At 38.2% G+C, this 21,535-nt stretch overlaps 1 protein-coding gene across 1 annotated transcript; it reads left to right on the forward strand.

The window, feature by feature from the left end:
• The first annotated feature begins 1,823 nt into the window (after window positions 1–1,823).
• LOC129408369 (uncharacterized) lies at window positions 1,824–19,572 on the forward strand. The gene is made up of 7 exons (XM_055151891.1): window positions 1,824–1,920; window positions 3,105–3,392; window positions 3,455–3,529; window positions 15,229–15,466; window positions 15,845–15,879; window positions 17,809–18,099; window positions 19,445–19,572. Exons 1-7 carry the CDS (start codon window positions 1,866–1,868, stop codon window positions 19,570–19,572), a joined length of 1,110 nt encoding a protein of 369 aa, XP_055007866.1. The 5' UTR covers window positions 1,824–1,865.
• Window positions 19,573–21,535: the final 1,963 nt, after the last annotated feature.

Here is a 21,535-nt window from a genome sequence, read left to right on the forward strand (position 1 = left end):
GCGGACTCTTTCTTTGCCTGGAAAATTACGTTTTCAGACATAGGATATCGCTTTCATGTCCTGAAAAACGTTTGACTAGCTCTTGGAAATAAAGTACGTTTTCATAATAAGCAGAAGTTTCCTGTCCAGGAGTAATTTGTGGACCAGTGCGTCAGTCTTTAGACCCTTCGTCTGCTTCAGTCGCACCATCGCTGGAATGAATCTTCAAGAATCACCTTAGTTTGGCTTCGCTGCTTTTCCCCTTGTCTTCTTCTTTCAGCGACCTCAAAAACGGACTTTCTTTTGCGGCGAACTGCTCCTGGATTCTTGTCGCCATTGCAACAAACTTTGTGCGAACTGCGAGGAAGATATAGGTCAAAAAAGCCGCGAAGAACTGTTGCATTGGTGGAGTAAACAGCGTCTGTGCGTCTTGCGTCTGTGGACTGCGTGACAGGCGTACGTAAACCACGTACCGGTGGTGCGCAGGCAAGTCAGTTACGCTAGAAACGTAGGGAGTTTGATTGACAGCCTGTCAGCTAACAGATAACGAGGCAGTGTCGTTATCTATTGGCAAATGTTTAGCCCCCACAAGTCCAGAGTTGATGAATTTTTATTCTCTTTTTTTTGGTCATCATAATTACAAGGCTACTGCACCTCTATAATCTATCATTGACAACTTGAAACAAAAAAAAATCCTCCATACAACCTTTAAATGAATAATGAAAAAAACGGATAACGGTCGTTTCCCGTTTCTGTGACCTAAACTGCGATGTCGGACATTTGCACAGCATACGGACTAAACCAGGACTAAAACAGCACTAAACCAGGACTAAAACAGGATTAAACCAGGACTAAACCGTTTTCAGAACTGGTCTGGTCCCAGTCTCAATCCTGGTCTCAGTCCTGGTCTGGTCCCAGTCTCAATCCTGGTCTCAGTCCCGGTCTGGTCCCGGTTTTGGTCCCGGTCTGGTCCCGGTCTCAGTCCTGGTCTCAGTCCTGGTCCTGTTCCCAGTCTCAGTCCTGGTCTCAGTCCTGGTCCTGTTCCCAGTCTCAGTCCTGGTCTCAGTTCTGGTCTGGTCCCAGCCTCAATCCCGATCTCAGTCCTGGTCCCGGTCTAAGTACTCATTTCAGTCCTGGTCTGGTTCTGGTCTGGTCCCAGACCTGTTTTAGCCCTGGTTTAGTCCTGGTTTAGTCCGCATGTGGTGCAAAAATTCGGCATCTCAGTTTAAACGTTATCTGTTTTTTTCCATTATTCATTTAAACACAAAATCAAAAAACTGAAAAAAAACAAAAAAAAAACGAATCATTAACAGTTTTTTTTTCATTCAGGTTTTGGAGACAAATAATGATAATAATACTTTTTTTTTTGTTTTCTTATTTTTGATTTTATATTCAAAAATGAATGAGTGAATGGATTAAGAACATGCGTGCTTGTGTAAATGGACCCGCCTCTCCATAGAACTGATACTGTACTTTGACCTGCTTGCCTCCATGGAGACAGATAAGTTTAATGCTTCACTGTGAAACATTCTAGTTAAGTTCATCTACAGGAGACCAGCCTGTAGCGTACCCTCCCCAAGAAAAGTTACGCAGTGCACCTTTTATGGAACGTGTTATTCATAGTGTTAAACTCATTTTACTCAAGAAAGCCGTTACTGACCTCAAAGTGGAAATATGTTCATGCATAACACCTTTCTGTGAGTTCCAGTGCATACGATACCACACACAGTATTTCGTACTCTTACCTGTTGGCTGTGACAGTGTGGTTAACCACGCTGCATTTCAAACTTTTGTTTTGAACTTCCTGCTTTTTGAGAATACATTTGTGCGTCTAATCACTTGTATTTGAGTGTAAGGGAGAAGCGTGTGGTCATTTGTGCTACACCATGAGCCTGTTTCTGCTGATAATCCTGAGTGTCCTGCAGACGGGGAGCTCTCAAGGTAAGGTCACACACATGGATCACAGTGGACTGGAGTTTGCTGTGTAACTTTCAGATTGCAGATTTGTTGTGATCTGGTTTATATCTCTGTAATTACTGGGCCTATCCACATGAAATGAAAACTGGCACAATGTTTAATGGCATTTGAAGAATAAATATATTTAAGGTGAGACACTGCAGGTGAAAATGCAAAAAAAATCTAAATTAGAGATATCAATTTGAGACTTTTTTTTTTAAGTTTACATTTTTTGCTATATAAATGAGGAATTTTAGGTGTAAAAATGACCAAAATTGCACACGTTCTGGATAAGTAGCCAGTGGAGATTGGCCAGAGCGGAAATAATATGGCAGAACTTGAATTTGTCTGCAGTTTATTGGACGAACAAAGACAAAAGAAGAGAGATTTACTATAATCCAGCCTTGATGATGCAAAAACATGGATGATCATTTCTAGATCACAACAACATGTCAAACGAACAGTGAATAAAATCAAATATAATGCATCAAATTTTCATCATGCAAGAAATCATCTAACGACAAACTCTGCAATTATGTATTTAAATTTAGTGATTTTGCCGCACCTAAATTATTGCAGTACTAGTTGGACTCTGACAAGCAAAACTCTTCTTAAATGAGCTGAAACTCTAACTTATAAAAAAGCTCTTAAGGCCCACAAATTATCACTACTGCAGGATACTTGACAAATACTAATTTCTTAATTGGGACAACACAATCAAATATGCAGATTTCATTTTGGTATACAAAGTTTTTAATAATCTTGCTCCACTTCCTCTGAAGGAGTTTGTGAAAAGAAACTGAAATAGCACAACAAGAGCAGCTCTAGAGGCGACTAAATATCGTACAGTGAGTTGTATTTTGTGAAAATATCGTACCGAGAGATTTGGATATTGTTACATCCCTAATCGTGAGCCTCCCCACCATATCGTGAACTTTCCCACGATATTGCAGTAGATATCATACCGGTTCATACAGTGATGATATCGTATCGTGAGACTTGGATATTGTTACATTCCTGTCATATATGTTTGTTTTGTTTGTGTGCTTCATCTTCATCAAAAAACTTATAACTCTGTGGTGACTGTAATATGAATGATGAAATTGTTCATATTAAATGTTTAGTGTATTTTTCAAATAAGTGATGGTGATATGTTGTTGTTTTTGCAGGCAAACATCTGTTCGTGCAGACAGGAAGTCAAGTCACACTGGATATTCCTTATGCTCCAGAAGATGACGAGTTTTTGAGCTGGACATTTAATGATGTTGTTTTAGTTAACAGTGATAGATATTCCTCTAAAGCTGAGTGTAGGAAGTGTGTGTTTCATCGACAGAACGGCTCTCTGACTCTACAGAACCTACAGAAGGAAGATGGTGGACTTTATACAGCCAGTGTAGACAAAAAGTCAGAAGATCACATTTCACTAATTCATTATAAATTCCTCGTAAAAGTCCTTGGTAAGTGTGTCATACATACATATTCGCTCAGTGTGATTGTTAATTGTTGCATGTATTTCCAGATTCTGTGGTCAAAGATTTAACAACAGATTTAACAACAACAACATATGTTCAACAAGTTTCTGCAGAAGTACCAGGTAAGAGCAGCCAGCATTAGTGCCCCACTGCATGTTGAGATTCAGTGAAATATGTGCAGTTTGGAACATTCCAGCACAGTACAGATTCCACAGTGTAGCATTTTCCTTCTCTAATTAGTGACAAATATATTGGTCCAACAACTCGAGGTTAAAGTATTCAGTATTGTTGTTACCTCCTCAAAAACAGTCCTGGGTGTGTTTTGTTTCATTTACATGTTTGAATAACTCTTTATCATGAGTCTGTCTACATCTCTAAAACTCCAAATGCTCTGTTTCAACTTGTGATGTCATGAAGAGGACACAGGAACACTGGCACCCCCCTGTGGCACATGGTATTTACAGCAGTCTACCATCTACACACCACCCCGGCCCTGCTTAGCTTCTGAGCTTCTAACACAGACTTTCTGAACGCATACAGTACTTTCCAAACTATAAGTTGCACAATGCATCATGAAGAAGAAAAAAAAAAAACATATATAAGTCACACTTTTTGGTGGAAATTTATTTTATAAAATCAGAGACCAGGAATCGACATTTCCTGTTGAAAGTCAAGTTGTAGTAAAAACAATAGAAGAGAGAACAACAGACTGTTAACGTCACATATGAACAGTTCTTCAGATAAACTATAACATAAACAACAGAACAGAACAAGTTTAACAAACTCTCCATCTCACTCCAAATCACTAAATCCATTCAATTCTTCATCCTCCGTGTCACTTCTGAGCAACTCCACGACCTCCGGAGGTAAACAGAGCGACACTTCCTCTTCTGTGTCGCTGTCGTCAGACTCAGCATCAGTTCCAGTTAGAATTATTCTGGTCTTTCTGAATCCCAACTTCATGGTTTCAGTGTCACTGAAGCCCAGGCTTTGTTCATCCATCCAGTGACTTCAGGAAAGTTTCCTGCTTCCTGCATCCTCCCGGTGTCACAAGTTTCTCACTCATTCCAAACTTTCTTTCTACTGCTCGATTACCATTTTTAGCTGAATATTTAGCTACTTGCAGCTTGTAATCTGCAAAATATGATTTTCTTTTTAGGGGCATTTGTGTTCAGTCTTCTCAATTGTCTGAATAAGTTTTAAATTTAGAATTTTCAGTGCTGCAGAGGTAATGGTGTAATCGACTGCCATGATACAGACAGGACAGAGGCTCTCGTGGCTGTCAGTGTCAAAATTTTAATAAATAAGACTTATACAGCAGAGTATAAGTCACAGGACCCGAAACCATGAAAAAAGTGCGACTTATAGTCCGAAAAATACAGTACTTCATATGTGTGGATATTGTACTGATGTTTGCCTCCAATATTCAGTTTCCTTCCACTTTCAATAACTGCTGGGCAACTTGAATTATTTCTACAGCAAACAGGTCACCACCTGATAAACAAATGCCAATTTAGAAGCGCTATTTGAAATCAATCGTTTACAAGTCATTCACACAACCTGTGCCACCAATAAATTGACTTTTTAGTTTAATCCCCACTCTATTTTAGTTTCTACCCCAACCGAACGTTTTGTTTTTTGTTTTTTTTTCTGCCGCCTTGAACATTTGTAGAGTTTTGTTGTTGTTGTTGTTGTTGTTGTTACTTTTAAGCACAACCCCAAGCGGATACGGCTATTTTGAATTGATCCTGTTGCGCAACAAAACACGAATATTTAATTGTCCATCATGATGAATTATAATGATATTGACTTTGATTTGTTTGTTAAAGGTGCACTATGTTTTTTTTAGCTTGAGTTTATTATTATTATTGATGGAAATAATTACCAATTTTTATTTTATTTTTTATACTTCATTAATTATGTATATTGCTATGAATTATGGCATTGATTAATATCTTTATTTACAAGCAGTAATTATTTATTACATCAGGTAAAGTTAATTTATTTCTGTGCAATTTTTTTTTTTTTTACTGACCCTGTTTTAGGTCTTTTTTTTTTCTTTTCCATTGGATCACTCTACTGCAATACTACCACCCAAAACTGGTTGACGAGCTCCCGATTCCCCGCATAAACCACGGTAGGACACACAATCCCCTTTTTTAACTCTGCACCTCTTCTTTGGATTACTATAACTCAAAATTAACTTTCATATTACAATAACTCAGATGGACCATAACACCCTCTATACCCGCTTATGAACTGGACTCTGAACTTTGAAAGACACTTACTGTTTGTGACATTTCATTGTGTTGTTTATTTATTTATTCATTTGGTTTATTTAACAGGGACAGTGTACATTAATCAACATTTCTGTAACAGAATTAGCCAGACAGGCTATTTTTCATCTGTAGTCCCTGGACAGATGGTAAACATGGTCACCCTAAAAACACAACAATAAGAATTATACAAGAAAGTGCAACTGTGCATAACAGTTCAATTAAAAGGCAGTGAGAAAACAGACACTAACAACCATAACCACAATGTACACAATGAGAAATAACACACACACTAGAGCACACAGACCGGACACACACGCATGGGTAGGGAGGAGGGCAAACTAATGATCACAGGTTTGATGAGTTATTAGCCAGTTCTTCACATGCTTTTTGAATAGACTGTATGATGTTAGGTCTCTAATGCTGCTGGGGACAGAGTTCCACTCTTGAGAGGCTGTGATAGAAAAGGCTGAATGCACTTTTCCTCAGGGGAACCATGCAGTCTCCACGGGCCGCCCCTCGAGTCAGTCGTGTGGTGGTTCTGATACTGATGAACTGAGAGAGTGGAGGAGGTGATTTTGTAAATGAGACAGATGAGGTTATCCCAGCTTAACAGGTTGTGCTTTTGTAAAATATTGCAGTGGTGGTATCTCATGGGCTTTTTGTCCAATATTTTTATTGTGTGTTTGTATAGTGATTCTGTGGGTTTCAGGGTGGTTTTGTTTGCCTGAGGCCAAGTTGTTAAACAGTTAGTGATGTGTGATAGGACCATTGAGTGCATGAACATTTTTGCAGCCTGTAGAGAGTTTTATTTTGTTAAACTATATCTACCTATAAGTAATAATATAATATAAACACCATCTATTATTTATACATCTTATATACTCTGAACTCATATCATTAATACACAATTTTGAACTGAATTTCTTGTTCTGTGACTTTTCACACACATTCACTCCTGCCGGTTCTTCTTCTGATCACCCTCTAGGCTGCAGTCAGGTCTTTAAAGTCCCCAGTGCGTTAGATATATATGAAACTGTCTTAAAGAAGAAGGGCGTATTCATTTAAAAATAAAGATATGTCGATGCTCTGACTGTATGTGGTGTGGGCTGTGTTTAGCAGAGTGGTTAACCCCCTTTCACCTGAAGTTAAAGCTAGCTCTTCAAACTTCCTCTTATCGTTCATCTAATGCTTTTGAGACTAAATATCCGTTGTTCAAGTGCAGTTTGAAAAGTAAGCACAGAGTCCAGATCAGAAGTGAAAGTGACTAGCGCTCATTACAGCTGAAGTCTGTCTAGAGAAATGGCAACGTCTCTGGGTTTAGTTGTGGGACTGCTGCTGTGGACAAGTTCTGACGGTAGGATTTGATCATTTTATTACAGTTTGCGTTCTATTTTCATATTATTTAATCACGTTTCCATACAGGATTAGAATTGTAATTATCAAGTTCTCTCTGCGTTTTGAGGTATTGCAGTTTAAAGTTCTGACAATCAAATGAGGAAGTTTGTTTGTTTGTTTGTTGTTGCATATTAAATATCTTTAAAAATGTACCAAACCCTACAAAATGTTGATGAAGTTATAGAATGTATTTAGAAACAAGATGATAAGAATATGACCATGTAACTTATAAGTCATATATATGTTCTATGTACAAATCTACAGTCTTTATAAAGTGTAAACATGTAACATTTAAAATACTGCAAAAAAAATCACCAACAAACCATCACCAGCAAAGGGAGCACCTCATCATCCTCCAAATACAAACTGAATGTGGGGGGTCAATTAGTTCTGATTATTGGTTCATGTGACCAATATTCTTTTGATTAATCAGTGAGTTGTTTAGTTCGCAAAAGGCCTGTAATAAGAGATTTTTACCTCATTTGACCAACTGAAGGTGAAGAGATGCAGATTGAGAGCACTTTCAAAAAGCAAGTCTAGATTATCCAAATGGGCCAGTGGCACGGTGCCCAGGGGCCCCAAACATTCACAACCAGTGGGGGGCAACATATGATACAAACTAAATTTGTATTTTATTCACTTGAAAACGTTAAATGGCCATTCATAACTTATAATAGTAAGTTCATAATTTCATAATAACAATATAATAATGATTGTTACGACCCCCTTCCAAAAAATGGGTCCCAACATATTTAACAAGGACACGGAAACCAAGTTAGAGATGTTTTTGTTTTTTTTGTTTTTTCTGACTTTGGGTCCGGTCAAGTGGTAACGGAGGGAAACAGGGGCAGATTTTTGACATTCAAATGTCTCTTATTCAGAAACTAGAGGGACTATTGAAATAAGTAAAGTATCAGAATGTAGGAAAGAGTTACACTCCAACAGGGTCAAGTTAAACCTGTGATATTCTTTCAAGTTGTTGACAAAAAATTTAAAATCTCATGTCGGTAACGGAGGGAATGAAATATGCAGCACTTTTTGGGCAATAAATCCAAACAGTGATAACTCTTGGTTCTCACTTACATATCCTTAACAAACTGGTTTGAATATTTGCTTCATATAGTTTTCTACCATATGGTACAAGATTAGGTTGAAAAACCTCTTACTTTTTGAGTCATGAGATTTTTTATTAAGAAAGTTCATCATGGTAACGGAGGGAAAAGTAACAGAGGGAAAATTGTGCAAACAAGTAGAAGGTGCAGGATTTTACATCATTTGTCAACTTTTCTCTTCCAAATACTTTAATATTACTTCAAAATGAAAGGAAACTATTTCTATAAAATATGTCAGTCCTTCCAAGTAAATTTTTATCATTTTAAATACTTTTTTTTTTTTTTTAAATCATGTCCCCTTCATCAACAGTTCAAAGATGGAATAACACAAGATATGATGAAATACATCCATTTATTTACATGATTTGCAGGTCTTTGAAATTTGGGAAATAATTTTTGTTCCATGTTTCATACATGGTCTGTTTAAAACATATGGAACTTTAGAACCAAAAATGGTACAGAAAAAAGGTCAACAGTTTCATAAACTAGAGTACATATGTATCTGTTCAATACATTTTTATATCAGATGCATTAACTTGAATTTTTGGCCTTGCTGTTTACTTCTGCTTGACTGGGATCCTTTGTAGATGTTTTGGAACCAAAAAAGAAACCCTTAACCTGTGCCCAAAAAGAACTAAGAAAAAGTAACAATAGAAAGGTGGACCTGATGAGCCGACCAAACAGAACAAAAAGGTGCGACGCCAGGCCAACCCCGTACAAGCAGCACCCGTAACTAAAGACAAAAACTTCAACAAACCTAAACCCGCTCATGCATTTAACAGCTCCAGCCGGAAATGAGGGTAAAAATCAACTACAAAAACATAACTAACTTACAAAAACAAAACTTGGGAAAAAATCTAACAAAAATATAGACAATAAAAAATGGGGGAAACAAAAGGTGCCCAAACATAACAATGATAATACTGAACAAGTCAAGATTACATGACCATTTATTCCCCTTCCCTTCCCCCAGTCTGCAAGTTGAGTCAGTCCACAAGTATGTGCAAATATATCATTTTTTAAAAACAAACTGAATATATGATGCACATTTTGAACTGGAGACATTTGAATATACCTACATGTACATAGTTTGATGCTGTAAATGATTTTGGTCTTACTTGCTGGGCTGATGTAGTTAGTAAATGACATATGAGAAATGCTCTTGCTTATGCAGCACCTTGGCTTAATACGGCTGTGTCAAACATTTCTGTGTCATTTTGTTGTGATTCCTGTTTTGTTTTAGTCATTAAAACTTGCTAGATTGAATCATCCACAGTCCAATGAGGTTCATGTAGTCTTCCGATAATTTCTGTTATTAGGATCAGATTTGCCTGCTCACTAGCGGAACAGAAACGGAAACATTACCATTACTGGGGTCATAACTGAAAAAGTGCAGAGGGAAATGAGAAAACACAATATGAACACACCAGTGAAAGCGTACAGAAAACTCAGGCAACTACTCGTCCACCCAAAAGATAAAATAGAACCGGTATGGTATAGGTGTGGCGGTGAGGTGACCCCCGGCGTCAACAGACCATATAGTATTTGGATCCCGGGATCAGGATCCTATCATGGTATGTTGACCCCCCCTACAGAATATTGACCCCCCCTATGAAAATCTATATCTTATTAATAAAGAACTTGAATTGTGTCACAGTTCTGCCCTTTTGTTTATGTTTTCCCCAGTCCAGCTCCGTTTCCCAGTCTGTTCCGGTCCTCCTTTTGCTGCCTCCCTCCTTTTCCTGCAGCTGACTCTCATTCACTAATCACCCCAGGGTAGTCTACATGTAGGCGAGTTTCAGCTGATGTCATTGTTATTAAAAGCCCGCGTTGCATGCTGGGAAATATTTTGGTCGGAGGCAAGAAACACAATAGCGGTCAAACACAGTGCGTAACCTTGTATATTTATCCCCGATAATAGTAAATTCCTGCTGCTAGAGGTGTGCAAAAATATTGAAATTAGGAGTGTCAAATTATCGCGTTAATTGCGATTAATTAATTACAGTCATATTTAGCGCGTTATGTTTTTTAATCGCGTTAATCTCATTTTTAATCTCTAAATTTACTGTTTCTGTATGCGAGTTGCTTTATTATTAAACCAGTTTTTATGTGTTGTTGGGACAACAACACACACACAAAAAACACATTTATACATTTTTTTTATTTCGGTAATTCCACTCATTGTCGGAAACCCACACAAAATGCGCGCAGTAAGAGCGATGTAAACGTCCAGTAGCCAGTAGAACAGAGGCAGCAGTGCACAGGTAAAACACATTTGTGTCTTGGAAATTATTCTCCTGACATGAAATATAAAAGAAAATAACAAATATAAAATCGCCTACAACTTAAATGTCACTGGTGAAAACAACCTGCATAGGCTCATGATGTCTGCACTACTGTCCTATAGAGACCTGCCACATGAGGGGACACACACACACACACACACACACACACACACACAAACACACAAACAACACACACAAACACACACAGACACACACAAACACACACCTTCATCATCGTCATTAACCTGAGAACGCGCGGACCACGTTTCCTTCCATAGACACTGCGCGGACACCGACGTGCTCCCGTGCGCCGCGTGTGAACCGTGTTTTCTCGCTACGCTGCGTAAACCGCGCTTCCTCCTGTGCCTCTAAACCAGAACTAACACCAAGACTAAAACCAGGACTAAACCAGGACTAAACCAGAACTAAAACCAGAACTAAAACCAGGACTAAACCAGGTCTGAACCACAACTAAAACCAGAACTAAACTAGGACTAAAGTAGGACTAAAGCAGGTCTAAACCAGGTCTAAACCAGGACTAAACCAGGACTAAAACAAGGACTAAAACCAGTGATCTCATATAGAAAGCATTTCTCTATCAATGATATTTTTAATATGGTTAAGGAAAGACTGGACTTTTTATTGTCTTTAAGTCGACAAAAGTTATTATGTTCAGATTTCCTCGTCTTTGCTACTTTACAACAAACAGTTTCTTATTCATGGAGACTTGGGCTCAACAGACAATTTGGAGAGATTTGTTAAACAATAAATGACTTTATAAAGTCACTTTTTTTTGTTCTATATCAGTCTTTTGATCTGCCACAATAATGTAATAATGAATTTAAATGAAAATACCTCAAATTGAAGCTTTTCTCAGCAATTTTTAGGTGAGATTAAAATGAGATTAATTAATTACAGATCATAATAAATTAATCTCTCAATTTTTTTAATCGCATGACAGCACTAATTGAAATATCAATATATCGTATCGTTTAATATGATGATACAGTATCGATATTGTGGGCTGCTGTATCGATATATTTCCAAGAGTATTTTTTGCTATATTTTACAAAATTATTTTGTTTACAGCTACAGTTTTGTTGTTTGGAAACTTGAAAGGAGACTTGTTTATGTGACAGATTTAACATTTTCACTGTTTTGATGAGTAAAATGTGTGTTTCGTATTCATTTGGCACAAGAAGTGGTTTAACAAACCCTTTTAGTACCACATCCAACATTTTGTCATTATTTTTTTGTTGAACTGTATCGTGTCGAATCGATTTGAAATATATCATATCGAACTGAAAGTGCACTGTATCGGGATATGTATCGTATCGTGGCCTATGTATCGAGGTATGTATCGTATCGGCAACTTCTTAATGATACCCAGCTCTACCTGCTGCATTATCGGATGCACAAATAGAAGCACAGGAAGAAGGAAAATGTCTTTTTCGTATTCTGAGTGAAAAGAACCACTAACGATGAATTAAATGTCTTTCAAACATTCCGCAGAACAAACGTAGAAGATCCTAACAAACCGTGGACTCCAACAAGTTCAACAACACATCGAGACTCTTGGAGGTTTTCATCTTTTCTGCTGTGAATGGCCCAGGAGTTTCCACCAAGTCATTGTGGATATCGCCAAAGTGAATATTTGTCCAGGTAGTTGGCGATTCTGACCAGAAATTTGGTTTGGTCCACCTTTTGTCGGGGTTGAAAAGGGTGATTTGTCGTCCATCGATGCTTATGACCAATTTCTGGTCAAATCATCGTGGGTCCTCTGCTGTTAGAGTGGATAAATAACCCGGGATCAATACCCTTTACGTGTTTTCTCACTCCGTCCGTCATGTTGAATTTGTGTTTTTTACCGCCGACCAAAATAATTCCCAGCATGCAACGCGCACTTTTGTCAACAATGAAACTCGCCTATACTCCTCCTGCTCATTCAGTCTTTGCCAGATTGCTGACCAGTGAAGACACACACTCTAGCTCTCTGAAACTCTGATCTGTAGTCGGTTGTTTGCATTTTGTGCGTCCTGCTTTACTCGTTTATAGTACCTGTTTGAGTTTTATCCCAGCAGTATTTTCCCAGTTTTTGGAAGAGATTTTAGTTCACATTAAATAAATCATATATTCCTTTGTAGATCCTTTTTAGTCTGATTTGCCATTTTAAACATTACCTGTCAAAGGACACATTCTGTTATTGAATTAAGCCTTTGTTTGCCTGCATGCTTGTGTTGCATTTGAGTCCAAGTGACCTGCGTGACAAATTCTATAGAAAAACTTTGAATATTAATACTATATCTGCAAAATAAAACATACTGACATATTTTAAAGTGTTTTTTGAAGAACTCAGATGCATTTTTTATGTCGATTATAACTTTTGAATGTTAAAAATGACTTAGTTAGTTAATCAAAGTGATGTATAATGATTTGGAATCTTGTTCAAATAGACAGGGCTGATCAGTTGAGTAGTTAAATAGGGGATATGAGAAGATTTGCTAAAGATCAATAGAGAAGTTAAAGGAGAAGATTTGTTAAATGGTTTCTGTAATCAATAACTTCACTTAAAATTACATGTGGATTATCTGAACATAGCAAACTAAAAACATAACAATGTAATAAAAATACAATATAAAAAGTGACAAGATTGCTCTGTATATGCAGTTTTAACAAAACGTTACATTCACACAAAATACCAAGTCGTTATCCATCAAAACATTTCTTAAAATACCTTAAAAGATTGTGAATATGTAGCAATATATAATAAAAGTTAATTATATGTGTAACGAACGGCCTGTTCGTTACGTAATAATTACACATGCACTTTCATTCACTTTGCACTTTATATATATTTACATTGCACAGTATAGCACGAAGCACTTATAAGATGCGCTAATTTGCACATATTAACATATTAAGAATTGCACACATTTGTATTGTTTTAAAAATATATATTTATTGAAACATTTTCGGGTGTCACGTGGGCCGGTCGGACGGGCACTTCCGGGTTTGGCGGCCGCCGGTCTGCGGAGATACACCGAAAGTTACAATTGGATAGTGTGCAATATATGTGCCGTGTTTTAAATTAGTTGTGTCTTGTGTGTGTTTGCGTGTGTGCCATGTGGGTATTTTAGAGTGTGAGAGTGGTATGTGCGTGCATGTTTGGTATTTGATAGTGCTTTTACTTACCCGTGTCTTCTGTCCAGGTGTCTGGCGAAAAGATTCCCCGGGGAACCAGACACCTTTTAAGAGTTCCGGGCCAACTCATCACGGCGGACATCGGGGGGGGGGAATAGCACTCATTTTTAATTGGGATATTCACGTTGGGTTTTATTAGGAATTAGTTTTAGGGTTTTATTATTTTTGTATTTGGGTTTTATATAGTTTATTTGGCTATGGGTATTTTATTGGAGGATTTTAACTTAGTTTTATACAGCTAATGTTATTTTACACCCCTTGGAGTTTTAATGGTTTTATCCAGTAGTATATAAGGCGCCTAATCAGACCATTCGATGTTTTGCTGCTGGAGAGACCTGCTGCTCCATATCCTCCCTGCACTTTTTGCACCGGCACTTTGGGAATTTTGGAAAAAGAAATTAAAAATTTTGTGGACCACACTAAACCTGCCCCCATCATCTGTTCTCGATTTCTCACTGCAATCCAGCCGCTCTACCCGTCCTGGTCACATATGAGAATAATGATCAGATAAGTAACTAAAATTAAGGGGAGTCAAAATCCTATGGGGGCGGTCAAAATACTATCTCATATCGGCATAAATGTAACATCATATACCCTGCATGTCCTGTAATAAAACACATCGGGGAAACAGGGAGGGCGTTCAGTACATGAAAAAAGGAAAACAGGACAGAATGTGAGAAGGAAACAGCGAAGGCGCAACACAAAACACAACAGGAGCAACTCCAATCGGCCGTTTGTGACGAGTGTAAAAGAGAAAAGCACATTATGGACTGGGACGGAGCAAACCTCACTGGGACAGAGGAAAACAAACATCTTCGCTCGATTAAAGAGGCAATCAAAATACAGAAACGTGTCCACGGGAATACAGACCGGGACGAGCGGGCTTTTTTACTCTCACACACCTGGGATACTGTCCTGAGGAAGTGGGACTGCAGAAAACCTGTTTAAGATGAGCGACACGTCACAGCAACAACATCACATGACCGCTCTGAGGAAGACCGCAGTATGAAAACAAACTCCTGCTCCATTAGTTCTGATAACCATGATTTCATTAGTTGAAGATAATTTTATGTATTTATTCTTGGTGCTGAAGATCCTGATTTTCACTATGTTTTAAAGACTTGAAAAACACGTCTAGTTCATTTTAAACGACTTGCAGTGGTCCAGAGTTATTCTTCCCTTACCTTTTTGCATTTCAGACATTGTAATTGTTCACCCTGAAGACTTTATAAACACTTTTCCACTGTGCTTTTAAACTCCATGCACCTTTACAAGAAATTTGGATAACTTCAGCTCTAGAACTGACAAACAAAGGTAAAGGTAAAAAGGTAGCTGTTAACTTAAAAACTACATCACAGAGTGGAACAGAGCATTCTGAGCTTTAGCGATGTAGACAGACTAACACATCCAGATACTTAAACATGTGTGAATGAAACAAAACACAACATCGGGTCTGTTTTTGAGAAGGAAACAGTATTCTAACATGGCTAAAATGAGTCAATTTTGCATAATATAACTTTTTAATTTTTTCTTTCTTTTTTTTTTCCAGGTGTAAGTAAACAGAAAGTGATTCTTGAGATTAACCAAGATCTACAGCTGGAATTCCCAGAAAGTTATAGAGGGGGCAATACATTAGTCCTGTGGAAATACAACGGTTACAACATCATACGGTCATTTGGAAATAGAACCACCATAAATGCAGATTACAAAGACAGAGTCGACTTTTCTCCACTAAACCTGACTCTGATTGTGAAAAATGTCCAAGTCAACGACAGTGGGATCTACTCGTCTGTGATCTCTTCGAAACAAAGATGAAACACTCTGTGACTTTGAGGTCATAGTTGAAGGTGGGTTCAAACTCATGTCTGTTCATGGGTTTCAGTCAAAAGTTTGGACACACTTTTTCATTTATGCTCTTTTCTATAATTATTTACATGGTAGATTCTCACTGATGGCATCAAAACTATGAGTTAAAACATAATGGAATGTAGTCAACAAAAATAAACTCAAAATAACTCCAAAGTTGTTTTAGATTAAAAAAAAAAAAAAAAAAGCCACTCTTTGCATTGATCACTGTTTTGCACTTTGAATTTCTTAACCATGAGGCACAACTGTAAAGTGAAAACCATTTCAGGAAACTAAATCATGAAGCTCATTAAGAGAAGGTCAAGGGTTTGCAGCGCTGTCAACAAAGCAAACGGTGGATACTTTAAGGATTTGAATATAAAACACAAAAAATTATTCAGTTGAGCATTTAAACGTGTTTTTCTTTGCTACATATTGTAATTGCATATGTCTTGCTTCATATATTGAGGGCTTTTGTTTGTATCTAAAATGCAAAAAGTAGTAAACATAAAAAAATGGAATGAGAAAGTGTGTCCAGCTTTTGCCTGGTATTCTATTTCTTTGATGTGAAAGATTTGTCCTGACAATGATCCTATGTTTTTATCACAGATGTAAAACGGTAGATCTCGCGTTCAGCCTCTTAGCGTGTGTTAATATCTTGGTACAGGCGTCCATGGTCTAAAATAAAGTTTTCACAGTATCAATGAGCGAAGATGACAGAATTTTGCACCACATACGAACATGCGAACAAGCGCAATAACAAGATGAAAGAGCAAGGCCTAACATATCATAGAGTTTATTTTGAAGGCCTAAGATACTGACCAGACTGACTGAACCCAGGACTGAACCCAGGACTAAACCAGGACTAAAACAAGACTGAACCAGGACTAAAACAAGACTGAACCAGGACTAAACCAGGACTAAAACAAGACTGAACCAGGACTAAAACAAGACTGAACCAGGACTAAAACAAGACTGAACCAGGACTAAAACAAGTCTGAACCAGGACTGAACCAGGACTAAAACAAGACTGAACCAGGACTAAAACAAGACTGAACCAGGACTAAAACAAGACTAAACCAGGACTAAAACAAGACTGAACCAGGACTAAAACAAGTCTGAACCAGGACTGAACCAGGACTTAAACAAGACTGAACCAGGACTAAAACAAGACTGAACCAGGACTAAACCAGGACTAAAACAAGACTGAACCAGGACTAAACCAGGACTAAAACAAGACTGAACCAGGACTGAAACCAGGACTAAAACAAGACTGAACCAGGACTAAAACAAGACTGAACCAGGACTAAACCAGGACTAAAACAAGACTAAACCAGGACTAAAACAAGACTGAACCAGGACTAAACCAGGACTAAAACAAGACTGAACCAGGACTAAAACAAGTCTGAACCAGGACTAAACCAGGACTAAAACAAGACTGAACCAGGACTAAACCAGAGAGAGAGAGACAAAGATATATAGAGAGAACCCTGAGCCCATCTTGTCCCTGATTGATGTTCGTTCATTAAAAGCAGCGATCCCCTGTACCAAGATGGCGGCTTTGTTGACACATCCGTTCCAATAGACGGTGGTCGTCAGTGTGAGATCTGCTGTTCTATATCTCTGTGTTTTTCTGGGCTTGTGAAGTGATGATGCTTCACGTCTCATTTCTAGCTTTGTTTTTGTCCTTTGTTCATCAAACAAGACACAACTGCCTTTCAAAAGTGTATGTTTAACCACAAAGTGTATCAAACATGTCAATAATGTAGTAATATCCTGCCATAACATAGGATTACCAGCATGTATATCTAAGAAAGTGAGTTCTAGGGTTTAGTCAGTAATTACACATACCAGTTTGATTCAACTATTGTGATTTTACCTTTTGGATATTTACAAGTACAAAAGGAAAATCATCACATTCTAGAATCTGAAAACCACCCACTGACCATAGACTCCGAAAAATGTGTTGAAATCTATTTTGTACTTTTTCTAGAATTTTTCAGATTATCTTAAAACTTTTTTGACAGTGTTTGCTAAAGTGTTCATTTTGTCACCATGGTAACTGCTGAACATTTTGCCGTACACATGCATTCAGAACACCCCAAGAGTCATGTCACTGCACAGTATCAATAGCGATAATGCAAATCAAATGAAACTGTTGTAACTTTTGAATGGAGGAAGGTTCTCACAAAAACCTTCAAATCAGAAAGGAATTGCTTAAAATGTGACTAATAATCCCACAAACACAGATATAAATGTGACCGGTGTAATGTTGTCTCCACAGACCCAGTGTCTCCAGTGGAGCTGAGTGTGTCCTCTGTGTCCAGCAGCTCAGAGTCGTGTAACTTCACTGTGAGCTGCACAACTGAACTGTACAACATCAGCCGCTCTTTCACCTGTGACACACACAACTGTGAGGAGCAAACACCACAAACATATGGACACGCCAACTTTGGATACTCCTCTCTGCACCTTTACCTGTCCAACCAGTCAATAATATGTAACCATAGCAACCACATCAGCTGGACCACGGACACCAAAGACACACTTCAAAGGTGCATCAGAAGTGAGACGGGTAAGACCCAAACCCGAGAGCTGCAAACTCGGTGAACACTGAAACTGCTAAACTGTCCTCGGTGTCATTGCGTGATTTGAAACCTTTACCCAGTTTGACACCATTTTTTAAACTGTGCAATGCCCAGATACTTTGGCACAAGCGCTGAACTAGCAACGGTAAACAAATAAACAGACACATTTCATTTTTGAGATTTGTTTCCTGAAGTGTTTCCTGATAAATACTTGATCAAACTCTGTGAGAATCATGTATTGAAGCTGTTTGAAAACAGAGCAGAGTCGAGTTAAGTCTGTCTAAGACTCACTTTGATGATTATGGTCAAATAAGATCTTTTTTTTTCTATTTCTAAGAATAAACTTTGAAATTGTCTGTGATTATAATCATATAGTTATTACCATGTCACAGTTATAACCATAGACCGATGCTTATAACCTCGTGCATGTTAAATGACTGCAAACCCCCCCTTTTTTTTTTTTTTTACATAAGATGTGTCGTTGCTATATATTTAAAAAAAAAAAAAAAAGGAAACTGTAAACATGGTCATTACTTAAAGGGATAGGTAGGGTTTTTTGACATGAATCTGTATGACATCTCCATCAGCAGTGTCGTGCATCCACACTGACTTACCCCTGACAGCGTCCAGTGAGCCGAGATCCTGGCCGGTTTTGGTGCTGACAAAAGTAGTCCGGCAAGTTGGTTGGGGTCATGAAAATGAAGCGTTTTTGTTTCCAAAATAATATGTGTTCAAAAGAGTGATACAGTTGTATCACAGCCTACATGCATCGCAGAACCTTTGTCAACAAAAAAGATAAACCTCATAATCGCTTGGCGCTGTTTTCTTTCCGTTCGTATCACTGCGCACTGACGCCAGGTGACAGCTGTGCCTGTTTCACTTTGTTTACCACTTGGATTGTTACGATGAAGAGCCAAGGATCTCAGCTCACTGGACGCTGTCAGGGGTAAGTCAGTGTGGAGGCACGACACTGCTGACAGGGATGCCATACAGATTTGTGTTAAAAAACCCAAACTATCCCTTTAAACATATTATTTGATCAGTTGAAACCTTTGACACAGACCCATTAAATCAAATTTATATTTTTTTCTATTCATTGCACAATATTTTTGGCTCTTTTAACAGTGTAGTTTCTAGGTAATAGTTGTGAAATTACCTCTGTTCCATATCTGGTGTCCTTGTGAACCAGGAATTAAAAAGATAAACTTCATCAAAATTAAAAATACTACAGTAAACAAGACAATATTTTAAGTAATTTCTCTAATGTTAAAATGATGTTAACTGTGTTTGAGTGACATAAGTAAACTAATGTGTGTGTGTGTTTTGTCCCAGGTCCAGAGGAGGTGCTGGGGTGGAGTGTGTGCATGATGAAGACTCTGGTGTATTGTGTGGGACTGCTGCTCATGCTGTCAGCTCTCATCACTGTACATGTGCTGGAACACAGGACCAAACAGGACTGAACTCAGACACTTTCTCTTCTCCATGATTCCTGATTCTTCTTCTAATAATCGTTGTCATCACTGTTAATTCTACCTGTTACCTGGAGCTTTCTGCTTGCTCTGATGAAGACCACATAAAAGTCCAAATGCATCGGCATGTCCCTTAAATAATAAAGGATTTTTAGTTCACAGTGTCTTGGAGAGTTCTTCTTTTCTGCTGCTTGTTTCCAAAGATCCTTAATGAGCACCTGAGTGTCTGACTGTAACTCCACATGACTGACCTCTGAAGACGCTCACTGGCCTCATCTCAATTCTTTTTGCTGTCTTCCTTCTACTTGACTCCTCTCCTTGAGTCTCCATCTTCCAGCTGTCAATCAAATGTACCAGATTAAGTGTCCCAAAGCTGAGAGGAGGTGAGGGAAGGAAACCTCAGAGGAAACCTGAGCGAGGGTTCAGGAGGCACACATCAGGCACAATAATAAAACAGTATTTGTCTCACAGTAAGACAAATACACAGGGACTGTACAGGGACGACAGCAAAGGAGCTTTGACCTGCTCCAAGATCCTGAATGTGACATTCAATGTGATAAAAACATGTTCAAACACATTTATCTGAAACCAGAGACGCTGAGTTGACTCTGATTGTCCTGGAAAAGAAATCTTATAAAATAATTATTCTCCTCTCTCCTCTCCTCTTCTGCTCCTCCACCTCTCCTCTCTCCTCTCTCTTCTCTTCCTCTCTCTCTGCTCTCTCTCTTCTTCTCTCTTCTTCTCTCCTCTCTCTCCTCTGCTCTTCTTTCTCCTCTGCTCCTCTCTCTTCTCCTCTTTCTTCTGCTCCTCTGTTCCTCTCCCCTCTGCTCTCTCTCTCTCTCTCTCTCTCTCTCTCTCTCTCTCTCTCCTCTCTCCTCTCTCTCTCTGCTCTCTCTCTCTCTCTCTCTCTGTGTGTCTCCTCTGTGGGTGGGACTTCCTCACCCATTTCCTGCAGAATCGAGGAGAGGAGAGGAGAACACGGCCACTGTTTTCTCCACTCAATCTCCTTCCTCTTTCAGCCAGAACTGCACACTGCAAAAATAACTTTTACTGCCATCTGCTGGTCACTGAGTAGAACAAAGACAGTTTTTAGAATCTTCAATGGAAACCTTAAACAGCTCTATTGCTTTTTTAAATGTATGATGTGAAAAATAGTACGTATGAATTTTAAATAAAAATTCAGGAGATGTTCTTCTAATGCTACTCTCAGATAAATGCCCTCTAGTGGTATAAGTTTAGAATAGAACTTAAAGGTTCTATATAAATTGACTCTTAGTTTAGCAATCTTGTGATCTTAACGTTGTTACCTCCACAAAAACACACACGTAATTGTGTTGTTGTGTTGTTTCATTCACATGTTCAAGTATTCCTAATCCTAAAATCAAAATGCTCTGTTCCACCCTGTGATGTCATGAAGCAGTCCTTTTAATAGAATGTGTTGAATGTAGTTATCCCTTGTCCAGTCTAGAAAAGAGCATGAGACAATAAAATATATAACATATTTTATTCATATTAAACCAAGTTACACACAGATGCAGAGTTAATGGAATAAAATCAAACATTACAACACAAAATACAAAAAATAGTAGACAATTAAAACAATAACTTTTGGCATATTTTACATGTATTTACATTTATTTAAATAGCATTCAAATCACAATCGATCAATCAATCAACCTTTATTTATAAAGCACTTTTCATACAAAAATGTGCAAAGTGCTTTCCAGATGCTCTGGATGAGCATCTGAACTCAAATGCCAGATTTGCACCATGCTGATGTCTGAAGAAAAACGCAGGACGCCCATGACGCACGTCCACATAGACTCTGAATGGACCATTAGTCTGTCTACATGTCCAAAGCTCAAAATGCTCTGTTCCTCCGTGATGTCATGAAGTGGTAGTTTAAGTGAACAGCTCCTTTTACCTTTAATTCAACAGAGACAAGATATTCTAG

Source organism: Boleophthalmus pectinirostris, unplaced genomic scaffold (genome assembly GCF_026225935.1).
Source record: "Boleophthalmus pectinirostris isolate CB_2022bp ecotype Guang Dong unplaced genomic scaffold, ASM2622593v1 HiC_scaffold_16, whole genome shotgun sequence".
NCBI classification, from domain to species: Eukaryota; Metazoa; Chordata; class Actinopteri; order Gobiiformes; family Gobiidae; genus Boleophthalmus; species Boleophthalmus pectinirostris.

What these genes read in the sequence shown, in the direction of transcription:
- LOC129408369 (XM_055151891.1), top strand. Translation starts at nt 1,866, where the DNA reads ATGAGCCTGTTTCTGCTGATAATCCTGAGTGTCCTGCAGACGGGGAGC. An exon ending in GCAGACGGGGAGCTCTCAAG is followed by an intron (nt 1,921 to 3,104) that starts GTAAGGTCACAC and finishes TTGTTTTTGCAG; the next exon opens with GCAAACATCTGTTCGTGCAG. An exon ending in CGCTGTCAACAAAGCAAACG is followed by an intron (nt 15,880 to 17,808) that starts GTGGATACTTTA and finishes TTGTCTCCACAG; the next exon opens with ACCCAGTGTCTCCAGTGGAG.